The sequence below is a fragment of the Podarcis muralis genome, chromosome 8 (genome assembly GCF_964188315.1).
Source record: "Podarcis muralis chromosome 8, rPodMur119.hap1.1, whole genome shotgun sequence".
In the NCBI taxonomy this organism is placed as follows: Eukaryota; Metazoa; Chordata; class Lepidosauria; order Squamata; family Lacertidae; genus Podarcis; species Podarcis muralis.
Window position 1 is genome coordinate 48,800,705 of NC_135662.1, and position 22,246 is coordinate 48,822,950.

General features: G+C 38.3%; 1 protein-coding gene across 6 annotated transcripts in view; it reads left to right on the top strand.

The window, feature by feature from the left end:
• Positions 1-22,246, top strand: part of ANKRD12 (ankyrin repeat domain 12) — a 51,804-nt gene that overhangs the window by 23,884 nt on the left and 5,674 nt on the right. For 5 of the 6 annotated variants that reach the window (XM_077933158.1, XM_028737343.2, XM_077933156.1 and 2 more), the window contains 7 exons: positions 3,768-3,915; positions 6,503-6,571; positions 9,680-9,826; positions 10,514-10,714; positions 11,766-11,908; positions 15,489-15,636; positions 16,624-21,218. In XM_077933158.1, the coding sequence (XP_077789284.1) occupies positions 3,768-3,915; positions 6,503-6,571; positions 9,680-9,826; positions 10,514-10,714; positions 11,766-11,908; positions 15,489-15,636; positions 16,624-21,218 (5,451 nt within the window). The remainder of the gene's footprint in view (positions 1-3,767; positions 3,916-6,502; positions 6,572-9,679; positions 9,827-10,513; positions 10,715-11,765; positions 11,909-15,488; positions 15,637-16,623; positions 21,219-22,246) is intronic. The other variant, XM_077933159.1, reaches the window with a different exon arrangement.

Genomic DNA, 22,246 nt, shown 5'->3' on the forward strand with positions numbered 1-22,246 from the left:
TGTCATTAAGGTTGCTTCCACACTGGTGGGAAGAGGGAATTGCTGGTGTTTTCTCTCTCAATTTTTTAGAGTCCATACAACTTCATTACCAAATTAATGCATTCTATGTTGTCATTCCATGTTATTTCAAACCTGATTTCTAGTAAACATTTGATAATAATTGGACATTGTGAACATGTGCCATTTAGGTTTTTAGGGCTATTGTGCAATTACTTGAAAGCTTCCCGTTCACAAATTTAGCCTATTTTGTTGCTTCCGTCTTAGATTAGCAGTGGGGATGGGGGTGGGGAACAGATTATTGTCTTGCATCTGTTCCCTGTTCTCTCTCCAGGGAGAATGAAATTAATTGCTTCCTTCAATTATTTGTTCCTCCTCTTATTGCAAAGCACATTCACAATAAAAAATAATGGGAATTCAAGTACAGCCCACCCATAGTGCAGAGCTTTGTCTTGCCAGGAGTCAATTTATTGGTCCTTAATTGGCACAGCACTGAATCCAGGCTCTGGTCCTGGGCTTGCAAGGCCTCTCCCAATTCAAATGTTACAGAAAAACAGAGATGGGTATAATCAGTGTCCTGATGGCACCTCATCCAAGTACCCCTAATGACTGCTCCCAATATAGATGTTAAGTAATGGTACCCTGCAGCACCAGGCAGCACAAAATGCTGCTCTCTGAAACCAACCAAAAACAGTGCCCCCAGTTTCCATCCCACAGAGCTAGTTCAGGAGGATACAATGATCAAGGCCATATACTTAGGGATATTTCATATACTTAAAAATCAAAAAGATGGCAGCGCCCATTATTGAAAAATGTTTCTCTAGCAAGGGGAAAAAAATGTGTTTATACTTTCTAGTAACAACTGCTGAGAAAAATATATATGCTTTAACACGCCAAAGCTGTTGGAAACATGGCAGGAGTGCTGTGAATCTGTGTAGCTGTCTTTTTGTGTCTTTGACTTGTGTTTGAGTAAGCTGGTTTTGATCCCTTTTTTGAGAACACAGTGATGCCACCTTGTACATTCCACTCCTTTGATAGATATTCTTGAGAATAGGATGGAAATGACCTTGAGAGGTCATCAAATCAACTTGTAAAAATATAGAGCAGCACTATATCAACTGCATATTTGAGTTCTTTTAGCAGTGCCAACCCAGAATGATGGCAATATTAGTTACATCAAGCTTCTTGGGGGAATTTTTTATTTGACACAGGCAACTTGTTGCCTTGCTAAGCCAAAATGTGGGCAGTAACTAGCCAGGATGGTATAACGGCCCTTTAATTTCCAGTTCACAATCCTAACAGCTAGGGCACAAAATGGTTCCTCCATCATCCATGTACTTTTAAAGTTAGTTTTATATATCCAGAGCTACTACAGTCCGTATATCCTTGGGGCTCTGGTCTTTGATTGTAGCATCCTTTACAGCTATAATCTTAGCTGTCTTGTGGAATGAGATCAACAGCAGTCACATAGCATTGCCTAATGATGTTGCAACTCCTGCTCTGACCTCCAGGCCTATGTCTCCAATGAGCTACAGAGAAATATTGATAATTAACAGTTTAAGTATCAGCTTTGTAATTTGCCTTTAACTGAATGAAATGGATAGTTTCATAATTGGTGGTATTCAAGATATTTAAAAGAAAATAAGTTATGAATTATTACAGTGGATTGTTGTATTGCTCTGAAAATATGGTGGAAATTTAAGATAGCAAGATTGTGGCAAGTAAAATATATTCCATGTATTGCTGCCTGGCTATTAGTGACGATTCATGAAAAAGCAGTTTGTCTAACAGACATAATCATAGCTACATTGAGCGTAACTTAGTGTAATCTGCTTGCCTACATTTGTTCAGTATTATTAGATGAGCAAACAACTTTAGTTTGAAAAATATAACTTAAATTCTGAATGAACAAGCCATGGGAAATGATTGGTTTGTTTGCTCGTTTGAAAATCCATTAAAAATATTAACTGCTCTGTTTAAGATGCTAAGTCGGATTGAAATTTAGAATTGTACTTACTACATATATTTTATGTGAGCATTTTAAAGGATTTTGATTTCATTAATTAATATTGTCTGCTTCATAGCAGTAATTTTCATGACATAGGAAAGCTAAGTTTTTTTTAAAAAAAACTTACAGTAAATGCTGTTTCACATCTGCTCTGTTTTCTACCTACAAGTTCCTCAATATTCAGCATAGTAAACATTTTAATAGATGGGGGCTGGCCAACTTTTTTCAACATTGAGAAATCGGATTATCCCCTAGAGCTGGACTCCATGGATGGGGAAGAAATTGGATGTCATTCACATTTTAATGCTAATCTACCTAATTTGCATTTCTGGAAACAATCTGTGAACCAAAACAATAGCTATGCTTTGATATTCACATAGCTCCAAATTTTATGATACAGTTCTTCAACCAAAAAAGGAGTACAGAAATTGCAGAAATTGCTTGTTTATATTATGAGAACTGCATACTAAAATGTTGGATTTTCACTTAAAAAAAAAATCAAACTGATGTAGAAATGTGGCAAATGGAACATAATAATGGAAAATATGGGAAACCAATGGCAACAGATTTGACTATCCCTAGTAGATCCAGTCCATCCATAATGGATGTGCATCCCCAGGGTAATGAAGATTATATTCTATTACTAAAGGGAACACCTGCCAAATTGGAAGCACTTCTGTGTCTGACAGGTGCTGCACATGAAGTGACATGTGAAGCCTGCCAGGTGGGCAGCAACATCTGGCATGCTGTTAAACAGAACTTAACTCCAGCAAAAAGTGAGGCTTGGGTGCCCCAGAGTTCTGTGATAATGCAGAGACTTCTCAAGCTGTCTCACTTTTCACAGGAGCTCCCTCAGTTGGAAGTGATGCCACTAGCACTGTTAAGCACCATGCCAGGTGCCAACTTTTTAGGTCAGCTATTTCCACCCTAAAACAGAGTGCAGTGGGAAATACAGAAAAAGAGGCAGGGGTGGAGTCAGAAAAGCTAGTGGCAGCCAGATTACGTAACTTAAACCATCCCTGAAATAGATTATTGTGTCAAGTATGTTTGTCTACTGTTTGCCCAATCCACCCTTTATTGAGAAAAGGACTGAGTCTGAGAAAAGAATAAGAGCTAAGCATTTATCCAACCTGCTGTTGTATTTTTTTCAGTGTATATTTAGAAAACTAATGTTGTCTTCTTAGGTAGATACACTTGTAATTTATATTGTTAAGAAAGCAAACTTTATACAGTCAACTGGCTCCAATTAGAGTTGTAGGAACTGAATCACAAACATCTATCAAATTGTACTTCTGAGTTCAGTGAAATATTTTTACACATGTGTTGACTGCATTAGCTGTTTTGTTCCTAGTGTTTTTCTGTGACATAACAAGGCATTTAGCTTTCAGCTTCACTAGTCTTTATTCTGTCTCAATTTTTCACAATAACAGTTTTACTCTCCTTTTTAAACTTTATTTTGTTTTTTGTTTATACTTTTTATTTATTTTTAACATGCTTTATTTTCTTTATTACTTATGACAGAAAGCATAAGATGATGCAAGATTCTTTAGCATTCCATTACTATTCTGTTCTGTATTTGCTGTAGTAAATCTGTAGTAAAGTCTAATAATCCTAGATTGTTGTAATCTGAGGAACAGATTAGAGGTGTAATTCTTCTATTGGTTATTTGGTTTTTCATAGAATGTGTTTACTTTTATTTTTTTAAAAATACGCTGTTAATAGTTTTATGTAAACATTGTACTTGTAACTCTGTTTATATCAGAGCAAGGACAAGATTGCCTCCTACACCAAAACTGCCAAAGTGGATAGGAGTGATGTGGGAAAGGAGATGAAAGAAAAGTCTTCCATGAAACGTAAACTTCAGTTTAATGTTAGTCCATCCAGAAATGAAGATCGAAATTCAGACACAGGTAGTGCCAGTTTTATTTTTTCCTCTTGAAAAAATTTGCTTTAATAAGCCTTCACAAAAGATTAAAAAGTAATAGTAAAGTGCTTGCTTATATCCCACTTGTCAATCATTAATCTAGCTGCACAGTTTTTCTTACCTTTTTTTCTAGTGCACCTATTAAATGAGCAGTCTGCCCGTTAATATATGTTGATGTTCCTGGAAAAACCAGGCCTGGCCTGATTATTCAAATCTTACTGCTTTCAGCTTCCCTTACCATAATGTGTTCTACTTGGGATGGTGCATAAGACAGTTTAGAAGCTTCAGTTCATTCAGAATAGATAAGAACATAAAATGAGTCCTGCTGAATCAGACGAAAGGCCCATCTAGTCCAGCATTTTGTGCTCACAGTGGCCAATCAGATGTCTGTGAAAATCGCACAAGCAGGGCCAGAGTGCAACAGCACTCTTCCCCATTTGTGCTTCCCAGAAACATACTCAAAGGCATACTGTGGAAATAGAATGTAGCTGTCATGGCACATAGCCATTGATAGCTTCTTTCTTCTATTAATTTAACTACAGTAATCCTTTTTTTAAGTCATCCAGCATTGGTGGCCATCACTGCATCTTATGGGAATGAATTCCATAATTTAATCATACATTGTGTGAAGAAGAGTGTTTTTTGTGTGTGTTGTGAATCTTTTGACATTCAGCCTCACTGGATGGCCCCAGATTCTAGTATTATGAGAGAGGGTGGAAAACAGTTTCCTATCAACTTTCTCCACACCATGCATAATATTATTCATCTCTATTATGCCCCCCTTACTCCCCTTTTGGCTTGCCCTTTTGTAAACCTTTTGCACCTCTACAATATCCATTTTGATGTGAGGTGACCAGAACTGTCTCCTTAACCATCTTAACCAAACCTGAATCTAAACTAAAACTTCCCAAAGAAACTGATATCAGCTTGCTCTTGGAATGAGATCTGCAAAATGTTTGGGACTTCCCCGTTTTAGTTATAGCAATGTATTTCACTAATGATTTTAGACATTAATACAGATAACTTAATGCTCTGTTAGCTGGTATAAACTTTATCATAGAATGGTAGAGTTGGATGAGACCCCAAGGGTCATCTAGTCCAACCCCCTACAATGCAGGAATCTCAGATACAGCATCCATGACAGATGGCCATCCAACCTCTGCTTAAAAACCTCCAATGGAGAGTCCACCACATTCGGAGGGAGTCCGTTCCACTGTCGAACGGCTCTTACTGTCAGAAAGTTCTTCCTAATGTTTAAACCTGGTGTTTTTTAGATTTGGTTGTTTTATACTTCCAAAAGTAGTAATTAAGTCTTAGGTTTGGCATGATTTGTTAAACACATGCTTTTGAAGTGCCTTATGAATTGTTGGACGCTTTGGATTGTGTCCAGTGTAGGACCGCATGAATGCTCTGTCAATGCAAGGATTTCTGCATGTGCAACAGAACTCCCACCCTTCCCCTGTGTGCCCTCTAAACCTGTTCTAAGGGTCTTCTCAATATCTGGAGCATATTTGGGAAGAGTGAGGGAGGAGAGAGGGGGAGGTCTCATTACAGAAATGGAAACCTTTGAACTGACAGGATAATGCCCTCTGTTTGCATTGCAATGCCAGCAGAGCTTTATACCACAGCCAATTAAAGTTTTCTACCTCATAAGATATGCCCTGGAATATTTTGGAGAAGAGTTGCTCTTCCTCAGCATGCTGCTTTCAATCTAGATTGATTTCTTGATAAAATTTTTGGAAAACCCTCTCCTTGATTACCTTATCCACACCTTTTCCTCCCTAAACATGCCCCATATAAATGAAAAAAAGGAAGTGGTTATTGTGATATTTGTATGTGCCCAGCCACAATGTGCAGATGTAGAAACACTTCCAGTTGCCAGAACTGTCTACATTTGTTTTCATGTGTTTTATTATTTATACACTAGCGGCAGGGTAATGCAGAATCAATTCACAATGAGCTTTTATTTTCTGAATGAAACCAGTTTATCAAGAAGCACTTTTCAGTGGCCAAAAATATGCAATAGATCTAGATTCTGTATGGACTACAAAGAAAAAAACAAATACTCAGTCTCCATTGCTTTTAGAATAAAATGTTGTGCATACACAGCCTGAGGTCTACCTCCTCTGAGACCTGGGACGGGCAAACTTTAATAGTTCCATCCATCTCTGGATTATATTCCACAATAACAAAAAATATTCTGTTGAAACATGCTGTAAAGCATATGCTCTGGAATTCTTAAAATGTTGTGAATCTCAGACTCCTCTTACATAGTTGTTTCATTCTGATGTTTGTCCATCATGTACTGAAGAACTTCTATGGTGAAGTACAGTATGTTCTCTACAAGTGTTCTGCAATATTTCCCTGTAAAATCACAATTTGTTACTGCTTTAGACTGTTTAGCAATGGTGTGAATTCTTAATTTTCTAGGCATTTATTTAACAGCACTGTAAAGCTAGCATAAGGATTCTGTAGGAATAACAAAAAAGTGGCATGTCCATATATCTATATTGTATGCCACACTTCCTTGCTCTCCTCCACCCCTTTTCTCCCATGTCTTCTTCACTCTGTAGATTCAGATCCAGGACATACAAATGAAAACTGGGGGGAGAGATTAATATCTACTTACAGGACATATTCAGGTAAATGCATTATCAGGTATACTTAAAATAGCTGCACTTTTCCCTATTCACATATTTACAGTAGTTTTCATTAGTTGTTTTTTGTGCCTATAAATCTCCTTGCAAATACTTTATGTGTTAATATAGGCTTAGCTTGTGTTACTTTTCAGTGGAGAATCTAAAATGACCATCAAACTTAAGCATGTACAGGAATATTATTTCCTGTTAATAAAATCCCTTCACATCTGTGTTGGAAGATGGCAGCTACCATGTGGTAACCACAGTAACTTCTTTAGGAAGAAAATGCTTTATGCTGAATAATTATTATATTAAAAGACAAATGGAAAAAGTAATGCACAACAAGTAAATGTGTGTGTGTGTGTATGTGTGTGTGTGAATGTGAATGAATGATATCCAGCCAAGTCATATCCAGAGTAGACCCTTAAGTAAATTGATTTTATTATGCCTACTCTAAGTATGACTTAGTTGATTGTCACCCTAAGATAATTTTCAAAATATTTGCAATTATTGTATTAGATATATTTTTAGTTGTTATAACAGATGATATAGGTATTTAGAATCCATTGTAAACTGAGAGTTAAATCTGGCAAATGTTTTTCCTAGAAAACAATCAAGAAATCATGCCAAACAAGTATGAACACTTCCTTTTTCTAAAATTACAAAATCAGTGCATACAAGGCATTCAGTAATTTTAAACATGGTAAATCCATTTTTTTCTGCACAGTGAATCTCAAATTAATACACTTTACATATAAAAGTAGAGGCTTATAAGGGTATGATGTGGATATTCATTTTGGTTTCTTAATAAAGAAGGATAAGTGAAGACAGTAGCTTGGGTGGTACTTGAATGGGGTTGCCCTGCTCACCTGACCTCCATCCAGCTGCTGCTATTGTTGCTGTATACTAGCAGCGGAAGATGCAAAGCGGAAGGAAGTTCAGTGTGCTGGCAGAGGCAATCCAACATTTCTGCAGGCATGTTTGCACCTCACCTTTGACTAGTCCCTTCACTCCATCCCAGTAAACAGCGATGCAGCTGGCGGAGGTCAGGTAAGCAACACAGCCCCAATGTGCCATCTGCTACTGAGTAAAAAAACAAAATGAGAGGTTGAGAAAATTAATGCTAAGATAACAATTTTAATTAACTTGCAGTATAAACTCTTTAGAAAAAATACAATTACCTGTATAGTCTGAGACATATTCTAGCCCATTTCCTATTACATTATACAGGGTTTCAGCAATTGTTTTTATTACATGTGTGACCTATAACTGCAGCTGTTACTGTAGACACATCAATTTGGGGGGAAAAACACTGACCTCTGAGTGAAAATGTTTAGAAAGGAGAATGCTGTGGTCAGAGCCTAAATTTCTCAAACATATGGGGCATTAAAAAACTTTTTTTAGTGTTTCTTTAAATATAATCAAATACTTTGTCTGAAATATGTAGACATTTTGAAATGGGAGAGTATGTTAATATGCAGCATTTACACTTCTGTCATTCTAACAAATCTTACCTCAGAAGTAAAAATAAAGTAGGGGTTCCATTTTTTGATCATTAAATTCTAAATTCTATTCATATATCAAGACACCCCCACAGTAAGAGTACAGGGATGTCTGCTAGTATGAGTTTTTTTTATCTGAATATCCTATGGCCCAATCCACGTGTCTTTGCTAGTACTCAGAGGAAACAAACCCATGATCCCTTTCTTAAACCCCAATCGTTAATCCAGTAAGAAAACTTTGCTACAGATTATAGTTTGGAAGTGAAACAAACCATGGTCCCTGGTTCACATATGACACAAAGCCAAGAATTGTGGTTTGTTTTCCCTCTGTGTTAGCAGAGAGAAGATATGGTTTACTATGGTTGTGAATTGAGGTTACTGTAAGTATATGCTTATTCAGTATTAGGAACATAAAGGTGAGTTTTAGACTGCATGTGTTTTCTAAAGTATTCTGTTTGATTTTAGGGTTATATCACTTCCTTTAAGGAGCTTAGGGTTAAACTATATGTAACAATGGCTGACTCGACACAAGTAATGTAAAATACTTATAAAGTGCTATTTTATTGCATGGGGAATGGAGGAGATAGCCCTTTACTGCTGTCTTTTCTGAAAACAATTCTCCCCAGCTGTTTCTTTCCTGATCAAGTTACTTCTAGTTTTGGAGGCTTAGCTGAAGAAAAAGCTAGGGGGGAACGATTTTAAGAAAGAAGCACATACTTGAAAGTAGTTCTGCAACTTCCATGCACCATGTGCACTTTAGATTGCCTTATCCCAACTATGGTTGCCTTAAAATAAGATTGCCTTACCTGTGGACAAACACCGCCTGAAAGCAAGATGGGCGCGGCATCCCCATAGTCTCCTTTAAACTGGACTTTACCATTCAAGGGATCTTCCCCCTTTTATTTTACCTATCCCAATTTGTACGAGTTGAGTGTTGACTTAAGTCTGACTTAGAGGTCATGCCAAAATCATATCTAGTTTGTTTGTTAGAGTGGCCTCACAACTGTTCTGTGAAGTATTGGCTCAGTTCTCATGTAACACTAAGCCAAACACAGTGTGTAGATACTCATAGTAAAAGTCATGGCTCCCTCCTCTCCCAGTCCTACTGCTGACATGCTATCTGAAGCTAAACAAAGGTTTGGCTTAGTATCATGTCCAAACTTAGTGTTGTGGTTTATCCTACTCTAGACAAATCACAAATTGTAGCCAAGATTTGTTCAATGTGTGCTGTTAGCTGTGACATTTTTCCCCCTACCGTGAGTACCTATACACCTACATGATCACATTTAGCCAGTTTGGCTTAGCATTAACATGCATATTGGGTCATTGGCTTGTCCAGTGCCACACAGAGAACTTAATTGCTCAACCCAACTCCTCCACAAAGCCAACCTTAGCCACTACCTCACACTGACTCAACTTAGGTAACCTAAATATTTTCAAGAGAAGATTTGCTAATATATTCTTTCCATTTGCAGAGGAAAGCAATTTAGTAACGTCAGAGGGAGTGTGTAAAATGATATACTTCTCCAGTCTGTATATCTGTGCTTTCTCTTGAATGTGCTATAATTGGCAGTATTTTGTTCTTACTGTGATCTGCTGATATTTCCAGAGAAAGAAGTCCCAGAGAAGAAGAAAATGAAAAAGGAAACTGGAAATAAGAAAGCAGCACCTGTTAGTATTCTGTTTGGTTACCCACTATCAGAACGCAAGCAGATGGCCCTTCTTATGCAGATGACTGCCAGAGACAACAGTCCAGGTACTACCAAGCAGTCACTTCCTCTGTGTGTATAGATACAGATGCAGGGGCCCTGTATCAAGACCATGGGGAAAGGGGGTCTAACATTTTCCTCCTCTGCCACAGGCTCTGTGAAAACTCCACCCCCAAGTTGCCATTGGCCCCAGGGGGGAAACCAATAAGAGCTTTTCTCCCAGGACTTAATAGCAGCTTGGTGTGGGAGGAGGAGTTTATTGGCTCAGTGGCATAGGGGAAAGTAGACATACATTGCATAATTCCCTGGATACAGTATACATGTATAGCCCGATTGACATGGCTTCAGGTCCTGTTACGGCTGCAAGATAATAAGGAGATGGTGGGAACGACCCTTTTGTGATGCAAGTGTATCAAAGACCAAAACCTCCAGGTTTCATGAAGCTATTGCAACATATCATGGCCTAGGGAACCACCTAGTCCAGAGTTTTTGTTAACTGGGAAATTAATCAGTTTGCTAGCTGTCTTTTGGAGCTGATGCTGGGATCCAGTTAGTCCTTTCTTCAATGGATTTTCCCTCACCATTTGAATAGATTATTAACAGATGACATGACACACACAGCCTGCCACCCACAAGAAAAAAAATGAGATTTTAAGAGGACTTCAGTCAAGCAAATTTTATTCACTATGACAGAAATTTTTTAAGTATTTTTTGTCTTGAATTTTAATTTGTAGATCCCAGTCTAAATCATCCTCTGCAGACAACACCAACACAAAAGAAAACACCAAGCTCTTCATCACGACAAAAAGACAAAGTTAACAAAAGAAATGAACGAGGGGAAACCCCCTTACATACTGCAGCCATTAGAGGCGACATTAAACAAGTTAAAGAGTTAATCAGTCAAGGTGCAAATGTGAATGTAAAAGATTTTGCAGGTAAGTTTGACGAGTAATCAGTTTATATAAGACTCTCTGGTCTCTCTTACAATTAGGATATATGAAATAATGACTCTTGAATAACTTGCTGTTTGTTATTGGTCTATAGAACAAACAGCCTGTACTGAGGAGTTGAAGGTTTTGGCATTACTGTTTTATGTTCAGTGACAGGCACATGCTTCTTTACATGGTAATCGGTGTGGCATGCAAATTTTAATATTCCCTTTGAAGAGCAGCATGTATAATTTCAAAGTGTGAAATGTTTACTCTAGTGTGAGATTTGAGGATTTTTTTCTATAGCTTCTGGACACCTTCTTTACAAATTTGCTCGTGAGTTTTCCTGATTCATGATGGTAAACTATATTATTTTTTTAGTGTGCCAGTACTTCAGAAGATAGGTTTGTCAATGTCAGTTTGCCACAATAGCTAAAAATGGCACTTCTACTTTCAAAGGAAGTGGCTAAGTTAACATGTAATAAGCCGGACTTTCTGGCTTATTATGGTTTACTGTAAATGAGCAGTGTGTTAGCAGACAATTCCTGATCGCTCAGCTTTGCAAGCCTGGTGCAAGCAGGATAACTGAACCTGGAATCCTTGGCTTCCCCTTATGTCCAAACAAGGAATTGTGGTTTGTTGCACCTTCACAAAAAAGATCAGCAAACGAATAACAAGGCACAACTGAAGATTGGCTTCTTAGAAGGTGACAAAGCCAAATCCCTGATTGGGATTTCAAGGGAAACCAAGACTTTCCTAGTTTATTCTGCTCACTTGAGGAGAAGAAAAAAGCCAGTGACTGGGCAGTGACTGGAGCTAGTACATATCAACTCCAATATTTCACAAAACTGAAAACATTGCTGTTTGAATTTTAATTAACTTAACAAACCACATAGCAAAACACTACATTTTAAATGGTTGTACCTGCAGGAATAAAAGAATGATTTCCTATTAAAATTTTAAAAGTGTGTATCAGTCTTTGCAAAACAAATCAAACTGCATTATCTTTGAATTATACACACATACATCCTTCATATTTGGACTTCTTTTGTAATAGGTTGGACACCTCTCCATGAAGCTTGCAATGCTGGCTATTATGATGTTGCTAAGGTCTTAATAGCAGCAGGGGCAGATGTGAATACTCAAGGACTAGATGATGATACTCCACTTCATGATTCTGCAAGTAGCGGACATAGAAAAGTATGTACCATTCATGCAGTAAATAAGCAATCCCCATATAGATACAGTGGTCCAAACTAACTAAACAAAATCTACAGAGGATTTCTAGACACTAACTTGGGGGACTTCCAGCACACCAGTGGAACTGCCACTGCATCTTATACTGGTTCAGCCTAGGAGCAAAAGGAAAAAGGGAGACCTCAAAACATTCAAAAACAGCAGGGAAAACACGTAGTGCCCCAGTGACCCTAGAAAGACCCTCAAACAAGTTATGCTGGCAACAACACCAGTATGCCAGAAATGTGCTGAGGGAGCCAGTGAACTCACAATAATGTGGGCACACCCTGAGCACATATCTTTGCATCACAGCACAATGTGTACAGCACCAGACAGAAATCAGACACATCATGGTGCATTTGTCTCTTCGCTGCCCCCAAATTTAGCACCAGTTTATAGATTCCAGTAGCACCAGTGCTACAGGGGGAGTCCTAACTGGCTGAAATGGGTTATGTTCAAGGGAAGGAGAGTAGAGCATCTGTTTTGCATGCAGAATGTCCCAGGTTCAGTGTCCAGCGTCTCCAGATGGAACTGGGAATGCTCCCTGTCTGAAGCCTTTGATAGTCACTGCCAGGCTAGTGTAGATAATACTCATCCTGACCATAAGAAAGGTAGGGAACACCCAATCCAATTGGGAAGAGTGCTGCATGGACCCAGAGCCTGGCTCCTGCATGGGTGAGCCAACCAGCTCACCACACCCCCTGCAACTCATATGATCAATCTACCCTCTTCCTCATTTAGCATCCCAGCAGCCCTCATTACCCCGCTCTCCATTTCTCCAACTGAGTGCTTCATTCATCCTGGTGTCAGCAGTTATCCCTGTGCCTGACAAACAAGGGAACCTGAGTGAGCAGAGAGAAAGGGGGCCTCTGCTTGACAGCAACTGCTTGACAACATGGTAGCAGTTGAAGTGTTTCCTGTGGCATTAACTTTTTGTTAGGAGCACCTATAGCATCACTGTCTATCATGAAGCTTGCCCAGGTGCAGAAGCCTGCCTGGAACTGGTAGATTATCAACCCCTGTAGAGGAATAGCAGGGAGCATTCTTAGGTGGTGGGCCTCCTTCATGGTTTCCATAGAACAGAGTGTGGGGTGGATCCTGTACCTGTAGAGGAGCAAGCAGCAGAAAATTGGGGAGTGGGGACATAGAGGCAGTGGGTAGCTGCTGGAAAGCATAGACCCTGAACCTGGTTGCATAATAGGTGTTTGTAAGTGACAGAGAAGAGTAAATGATGCCACTTGAGTGTTCTGCCAGCGTAAATGCCTCAGCAGGAGTGGGGGAGACTGCATATACTTGCCCTTTGGGGGGTTTCACTAGAACTCTGTTTGCAAGGGATGTTACGCTTATGAATGTTTGGCCAGTAATGGCAATGTTTGGGGCAGAGTGCCTGGCCTTCATCAACAGAGAGCTCATCTGTAGTGTGGTGGTTAAGAGCAGTGGACTCATAATCTGGTGAACCAGGTTCGATTCCCTGCTCCTCCACATGCAGCTGCTGGGTGACCTTGGGCTAGTCACACTCCTTTGAAGTCTCTCCGCCTCACTCACCTCACAGAGTGTTTGTTGTGGGGGAGGAAGGGAAAGGAGATTGTTAGCTGCTTTGAGACTCCTTAGGGTAGTGATGAAGCAGGATATCAAATCCAAACTCTTCTTCTTCATCATCATCTGCATGTGGGAGGGACGAGTGCTTTCTCTGTGTGTGGAAGACACTGCTTCCTGCTGTTGAGGAGGGAGGTGTAAGAGGTACTAAAGCAAAACAATTCAGACAAGAAATGCTATTCACATATAACAAAGTGGGAGGAAGACATGGGTGACAGTTATAACAGTTACACTTCATAGCATGGCTGCCACCTTCTCTTGCATTTCTGGATGGGCTGCTTTGTCCTGGCAGACCCAGTTGTTGGAGTAGAGTATTGGGTGTTTTGTATCTGGAATCTGAAGCACTTGTAATGTGCAGTGTGCATAGTTTGCATAGTGGTAACACATCTTTAAAGTTCATATTGGTGTTCTGGAGACAAGCAGTTTGGTATGATGTTCTCTCTTTCTTCCAGTAGTGGTGATCTATGGCATAGTGGGTTATGCTGCCCTCTTGTGCCCCAAACCAAGAAACACAGGCTGTTGACAGTTACTCTCCTCCTCCTCTTCACCAGCCAATCTCCTGTCTATGCTATGATGCTCTGCTTTCATATCTGGAGGCAGTAATACTTCTGAATACCAGTTGCTGGGAACCACAGAAGGGGAGAGTTCTCTTGTGCTCAGATCCTGCATGAGGGATTCCCACAGGCAGCTGGCCAGCCACTGTGAGAACAGGATGCTAGACTAAATGGGCCATTGGCCTAATCCAGCAGGATCTACTTACATTTTATATAGAGAGACTTAAAGAAGACTTATGTGTGAGCTCTGAGATACTGCCCCATATCATGCACTCTGTTTCAGTTGTAGCCACTCTCTGTGGGTGTTATATATTGGCAGTGGTGTACAGTTATTGGGTTCTGAAGTACAATGTTCTGCCATGGTGAGATTGGCAGGGGCAGTCATTGATAAAAGGGTGGCTTAAACAACACACCCAACTCCTCAGTGAGACAGCAATTTTTTGCACCAGGTCTGGGGCTGGTATAAAGTTCCAGTATCAACATGAACATGGCAGCAGTCTGGAGGACTACAGAACAATGTGTAAATATGCCCAAGTTATTTAGCCTGCCATTTTTTACCAGCCTGTGACGACAGTTGTAGTCTGCATTTCCATGCTGGTCACAAGAGATGGGAAAATTCCCATCTCTATGGCCATCATGAAAATTCAGGATACCAGCTTCTCAGCAGGCCAGTTTTTATTTTTTAAGTATCTAACAAAGAAGAGATATTGCTGAGGGATGGGTTCCCCTGCCCTGAAAAGCAGAAACAAAGCAGACTGGCAGAGGGAGAATGCTGAAATCCATCCCTTCTCCACCAGCCCATTAACTTTTCTCCATAGAATTCCTGGTGACCTATGGCTACCAAGCAGATAGTTAGGTACAGGGATGGTAAGGAACATGGTGTAAATGTCCTCTACCCTTGATCCACCTCTGTCCTGTTCATGACTCCATCCTGTTCTGGCCATTCCATCAGCATATCTTTGTTGGCAGAGCTGTTCGTTCAGCATATTTGGGTATTCTGCCAGCAGCACTGGCATGCCAGTGTCATATCTTGATTTCTGCCAAACACTATAGCCTCTCAGTCAACAGAACTTAAGGAAAAGATTGCTTTGTAAAATATGTTACAAGAGTTTAATCTCCTGTGTTGCTTAATTTTTTTATCTTTGGCACCAATCCACAGATTTAGAGCAGTCAAAATAAATCAGTGTACTGTTCTGGAGTGTGTTATGTGTGGATTTCAGCACTGCTGTCCTACCCTGATTTACTTACTGGTATATAATGTCATCCATGTATATAGCATTTTACAGAGTGAGATGCTTTTAAAAAACAGGTGTCTGTTTACAATCTAATCACCTCCCAAGGCCTGTTTTTAATGTTAATTAATGTCTAATAAACTTAAATACCTAATGTTTCAGATTGTGAAATTGCTGCTCCGACATGGCGGAAATCCATTTCAGGCTAATAAACAAGGAGAAAGGCCTGTTGATGTAGCAGATACAGAAGAACTAGGGCGGTTACTGAAAAGAGAAGTTCCTATTTCTGATGATGACGATGGTTGTTCAGGTCAGAAAAAAACCTTTTAATTGTACTTTTATAGTTATACATAAGTGTGTATAGATAATACACAGACTTTCATATTGGTGTGCATATACAGAAAATAGGATCCTTGCAGATAAGTACAGTTATACCTCTCAGTGACCTCCCACTGAGTTTTACGGGACAAAGTAATTTGCAGAGACATGGTTCTGTGAAATTATCTCCTACAACTTTGTCCTCAGCTTAGTTTTGATTAATCATTTTGCTGATTGATCCTCACATTGGACTAAATGGGGCTTACATCTGATTAGATATGCACAGGATTACACTGTTCATCTCTTATGGGCCCCCCATAACAATAGCTGGGCGTGTTTACGAATAAAGCATATTTATTCCTTTCCTACACACTTCCAATTAACATTTGGATGTCCTTCACATGGGCCAGGTAGACACAAACTAAAAACTTGCCAAGCCCTTTGGGATTTAACCAGCAAGTTTTTTGTAGTTTTCCAGGTTTTAAAAACAGAGTTTCATAGAAGACTAATTATATATTTTATATATATATATATATATATATATATATATATATATATATAAAACAAGCCTAATTATATATATATTTTAATAAGCATGTTTCAATCGCTGCTCTTTGGAAAAGTTATTTTACATATCAAATAAAATGAGCTATTGTAGAGGTGATCTGTCCACTCTGTAAAAGTGTGTGATTTCCTATATATATTTCAACTGCTATCTACACAGCTTGACAAGAAACCCCAAGAGACAACAGCAACACCTAAACACCCACCCCAAAGCCTTTACTTGTAATGAACTTTTTTGCACTTCTTCACACAGTATGTAGTTAAACTGTGGGATCCAGTTCCAGAAAACATTTAAAAGATGGTTAAAAAGAGATAAAACACATGTAACATACACGTCATTTTAAAAGTAATATTCACTGTCATGAATAGTAAATAAATGAATATATTTGTTGACTCTTTTCATTTTCTTTTCTAGATCTTGAAGAGACACCGTCTGTAAATCCTTCCAGTATAGATGGGACTATGGATTCTGAGACAGAGAAAGAATCTCTAGACAGCAAGCACATTCCCAATAAGGCATCATTTTCATCTGCTCTTGATGAATATGAGTTTAAAGATGATGATGAAGATGAAGTTAAGAAAATGATTGATGACAGACATATACCTAGGAAAGATCTGAGAAAAGAGGATGAATCTGAAATAGAACAGAGTAACCTATTTCTTAAACAGGAAAAGGTAACATTTCCAAAATCATTTAAAAATAAGAAACAGAAGCCTTCCAGAGTCTTATATTCAAGTTCTGAAAGTTCAGATGAAGACATTCTTCAGGACAAAAAGATAATCTCTTCTCCGTGTTCTGTCACAGAAACTTCAAATTCCGATGCAAAGATTAAAAAAGAATATGCTTTTAGTGAATATAAACAGAAAGGAAAAGTTAAAAGAAAACTAAAAAATCAAAGCAAAAATAAAGAGAACCAACAATTAAAACTTGAAAAAGAGAATTCCAGAGTGCTAAACCTGGGTGCTTCTGTATTAGAATCTTTAGACAAAAGCAGAGAAGAAGAGAATTTTCGAAAATCTTTTAACTCAAAAGAGGATTCTTCTTTGCCCTTACTCCATATTACTGCAGGCAGATCCCCCAAGCACCCATGTGGATTAATTGAAAAGCAGTCAACTCCACTTAAACAAGAAAATGTTAAAACATGTTTATCTCCAGGAGGGTCTGACGTAACATCACAATCTGAATTAGTGCAGTATGATCATAATACAGACTCTGAGTTTGTACTGGAAAGCTCCAGTGGCAAATCCTACAAGCACAAAGACAAAAGTAAACATCAGAAAGAATTTATTTCTGAATTTGGTGAAAAATCCAGTCCTAAACTTAAGGAGGAACAACACAATAGCTCATCCTTTGAAATTTCTGAATGTACCTTGAAAAAAGTAGATAAGGAGGGGAAAGCACTTAAGAAGCATAAACTGAAACATAAAGAAAAGGATAAGCACAAAAAGGAGCAGGATGGAGAAAAGGAAAAAAACAAGCATCGAGAGAGTTCTAAGGAGGCCCAAAGGAATATTGAGTTTGATAGAGAGTTTTGGAAAGAGAACTTTTTTAAAAGTGATGAAGCAGAGGATATATCAAGTTTGGATCATGAATCTCAAACCTCTGAGAGAAAATCTAAGCTGGAAAAAGGTCTGATGAAAGAAGACAAATATGTGAAAGAGAAAAACTTTCAAAAAGATAGAAATTTTAGAGAGGAAAAGGAGAGAGAGAAAAATAAAAAAGAAAATGACAAGGAGGAAAAAGCAAAAGATACAAAGGAAGAAAAAGACATGTTCATTGATAAAGAAACAGAATTGTTTTGTTTAGGTGGTAGGGATTTAGCTACTAATGTATCTTTGGTAGAGAAAGAAACAGACTTTGAGAAACAGGAAAAACCCACAAAGGAACATAGAGAAAAGCTGGAGAAGCGGAATTCTGCTACTGAAAAAGTAGAAAGAAAACATCTAGACAGAGAGAAAAAAATAAAATGTGAACATAAGTCAGAAAAAGAAAGATCAGACCCCATTGAAAATGTAGAAAAGACAAAAGAAAAATCATATTTTCAGCAAACAGAAAAATCTCATAAAGAAAATGACAAATTAAAAAGCATAAATACTATTAAAAAGCTTGATGACAGAGAAAAAATCAAAGAAAAACTTGATAAAAAGCATGACAAAGAAAAAAGTGATAGATACTTGTCAGAATGCAAAGAAAAGCCTGGAATTGAGAGAAAATCCAAGGTTTCTGAAAAGGAAGCTGACTATTCAAAAATTGAAAAGGGTAAAAAAGAAAAGGAAGCTGAGAAAAAAGAAAAACCGAGAGATCGGGATAGTTCAACAGTTGCAACTATAAAGCATGTTCCAGAAGAGAAGAAATGTAGCATTGAAAAAACCTTGTCCTTGAAAGAGAAACCAAAAGATGAATTACTGAAAACTCCAGATGGAAGAGAGAAAGATAAAAAAGATAAAGATATAGATAGATATAAAGAGCGTGACAAACATAAAGATAAAATACAGCCAAACAGCGTACTTAAGCTAAAACCTGAAACTGAAAAGCTTAAGTCAAAACCAACATCAGCACCTAAAGACAGTCGGCCTAAAGAAAAGAGATTATTGAATGATGATTTGATGCAGACAAGCTTTGAAAGAATGCTTAGTCTTAAAGATCTGGAAATTGAACAATGGCATAGAAAACACAAAGAAAAAATAAAACAGAAAGAAAAAGAAAGATTGAAGAATCGATCCTGTTCAGAACTTAACAAAATAAAAGATAAGGACAAAACAAAACATCCGCTTACTGAATCAAAAACTAAAGAGCTGATTCGTTCAAAAAGCTCTGAGTTGTCAGATACTTGTGTGAAGGATAAGCAGCCGAAAGATGCTACAAGTAGTAGATCGCAGTCTGTTGACATAAAGAATTTAGCAGCTGGTGGGAAACTGTCACTGCTACAGGACAACAGCTTAAGTAGATCTCCCAGATCACAAAGTGAAAAGACAGGGCTAACATCCAGATCAGTGTCCATGCTTTCAGTGGCTAGTTCGGAGGATTCTTGCCATACAACAGTGACTCCTCCAAGACCAATAACTGAATATGATTCAGACTTCATGCTTGAAGGATCTGATTCCCAAATGTCTTTTTCACATTCACCATTTTTACCTAGTGCCAAATCACCTGCTCATCATGAGACTGATAGTTTATCAGAGTTGCCGGAGCGCAATAAAGCACCTTTTCCAAACAGGTTTCCACCAGCTTATGTGAGATCAGCATCTGTTGAGGATGTTAAACTTATTATAAACGAGTGCAGGCCGGTTGTAGAAGTTCGAAGGTGTAGTATGCCATCTGTTGTTTGTGAAAATGCAAAGCAGCCCCGAGTGTCAGAAGAAAATAATCACAGTGCGTTGCTTTCAGTTCAGAGTCATAGTTGCCCTTCTCCTAAACATGAATCACTATGCTGTAATTTGCTGGAGAAGGATTCCCAAAATGGTATGTCAAGCATGCATTCCAGTTCTGCATCATCTCCAACTAGATCTGCTAGCAACAAGCATATTACATCAGATGCAGTTAAAAATGCTACTCTGACAAACCCATCAGGAGAAAGTCATACACCTTTGGAGCAGTGCAGCCAGAATACGACTCCATCAAGTAAACCATGGGATGTACCTTTGGATAGATTTAACTCATTGAGCAGTGAGTGCATCTGTTCAAATTTTCCTGGCTTTGAGCAAGATGCAGCAACTGTCCCAGCCATACACAATTCTGAAAATAAAATCTTGAAAGAACAGAAAAATTCTGAACCTTTTCTTCATCATGCTGAAAACATAGCAAATTTTACATCACCGGAATCTGCAGCTGTTTTCTCTCTCCAGTCTTCTTGTTCGTCTCGGATTCAGCCAATCACAGATGCAGTCTATATGTCAAAGCGTTCTATACCAGATATTAGCAGCCAAGAGTCTCTGGTTGTTAAACACCAACAAAGTGCCATTCAAGCTACCAATTCAATCTTAGATGTAGATACAAACAGTAAAAAGAAGATAGAAAAAACTTTCTTTCCATCAAACAATAAAAAGTCAGATGTGCTAATCACTGTGTATCCTGAAAGCTTCACTAAAGACATTTCACAACATTTTGAAAAGGATTTTATTGCAAATGATCCTCGTTTACACCCTAATGCAAGTTCTGTAGTCAGTAAGCTCATTTATAAGACATCACAAGTGGATGAGCTAGATAGCAGGATGATTGATATTCAGATTGCAGGTGAAAAAGACCATTCTGATTACCTGTATTCATCCCATATGACAAGTAATAAAAATGAAATAGATCTACAGGATCTAAATGGCAGAGCGCTGAAAGGAATCGCTAATGAATATAACAGAAAACTTTTTAATATAGACAGCATGGAAAACAGTTCAATGGAAGAAAACTTGCAACAGTGCCTTTCACCTTGTTTGGAAAGCCATTCACAATTAACTGGACATGAAGTGCATAAGTACAGTGCGAGTGTTAAGTCAGAATTGGAAGAAGCAATAGAAGACCATAAAGGAGAACAGTATGAAGTTCCTCAAAGAATCACAAGGAACAGAGCAAATATGCTTGCTAATCAAAGTAAGCAAAATCTTACTGGTTGTCCTCAGATATCAGAAAGAGATTCTGAATCATCTTCCTCTATAAAAGGAAGGATAAGACTGACTGAGGAAGATGATGCTCAGGCGCATCATCCTCGTAAAAGAAAGCTGTCACGTGTTCCTCAGCCTGTGCAAGTGAATCCCACATTAATGCAAGCTAAAGAAAAAATTCACCAGTCTCTGGCAGCTATTGTAGACTCTCTCAAACTAGAAGAGATCCAGCCATACAGTTCGGAGAGAGCAAATCCATACTTTGAATATTTGCACATAAGAAAGAAAATAGAAGAAAAGCGTAAATTACTGTGTAGTGTTATTCCTCAAGCGCCTCAGTATTACGATGAATATGTGACCTTCAATGGATCATACCTCTTAGATGGCAACCCTTTGAGCAAGATATGCATTCCAACTGTAAGTATCTGGGTATTTAAGTTTTAATAGAGTGAATTATATACTCTCAGCAATCTCTTAAACTGTTCAGTTCATTCCAGTGTAAGCTAATGGAACCAGATTCCTATTCTGCATAGTAGGAGCATGCTGCAACCATGTTACTTTTTGCTTGATAGTTCTGCATGCTCCTTGCCACCCCCTGTCCCCATCCCATAACAATAGTATATTTTACTTTCTGCATAAACTAAATGAGAAAGGGGATGTTTTTGCGTAAGGAGAATAGCTATGCTGCTGTTTTCTACTTTCTTATTAAATGTAAAACAAATATGTATTTTTGATGCAACCAGCTGATGCCAAAAGGGCCAAGAAAATACTCATGAGTAGCATAGTTTGCTTTCCACATTTTTTACAAGATAACTTTACATTGCCCTTTTGGCTCTAGTGATTATGCAACTGGAAAGTTGCTAGGAGGACTTGTTAGCCAGATTTTTGGAGAAGACAGATAATGCTGTCAAAAGGTGAAGGAGTTTGGAAGCTTCCACTTCTGTTTAAACATTACATCTGAACCTTAAACTGCAGATTAACTGTTATTATGAACTACGGTTTACTCAAGTAAGCCAGCTTCTTAAACTACAATTTGAAATTGGCTTTGTTTTTGTAAACAGTTGTTAAAACTAACTGCAGTTTGTCTGGTTCAGAAGTCAATCTGAAACAGAAACAAGCTTTCAAATTCCTTGCAAGCTGTGCCAGGGAAAAATAGACGAGGCTCACACAGACTTGTCCTATGCCATGGTTTAGCGTTACATATGAATGCAGTCCATTGACTTGCATCTGCTTGATGTGCTGCTTTCATATATATAAAGATTCTTCAAACAATGTTTCATGTTAACACAGTAAACTTCATATATTTAATTCCGTATTTGTGATACAAATATGTGCATTCGGTGACATTTTAAGCACCATAATTTTTTCCTCCAGTTGACTATGTTATGGCTCTTGCTTATGTATACAGTATTGTATATAAATGATATTGCATGAACAATTTTTTC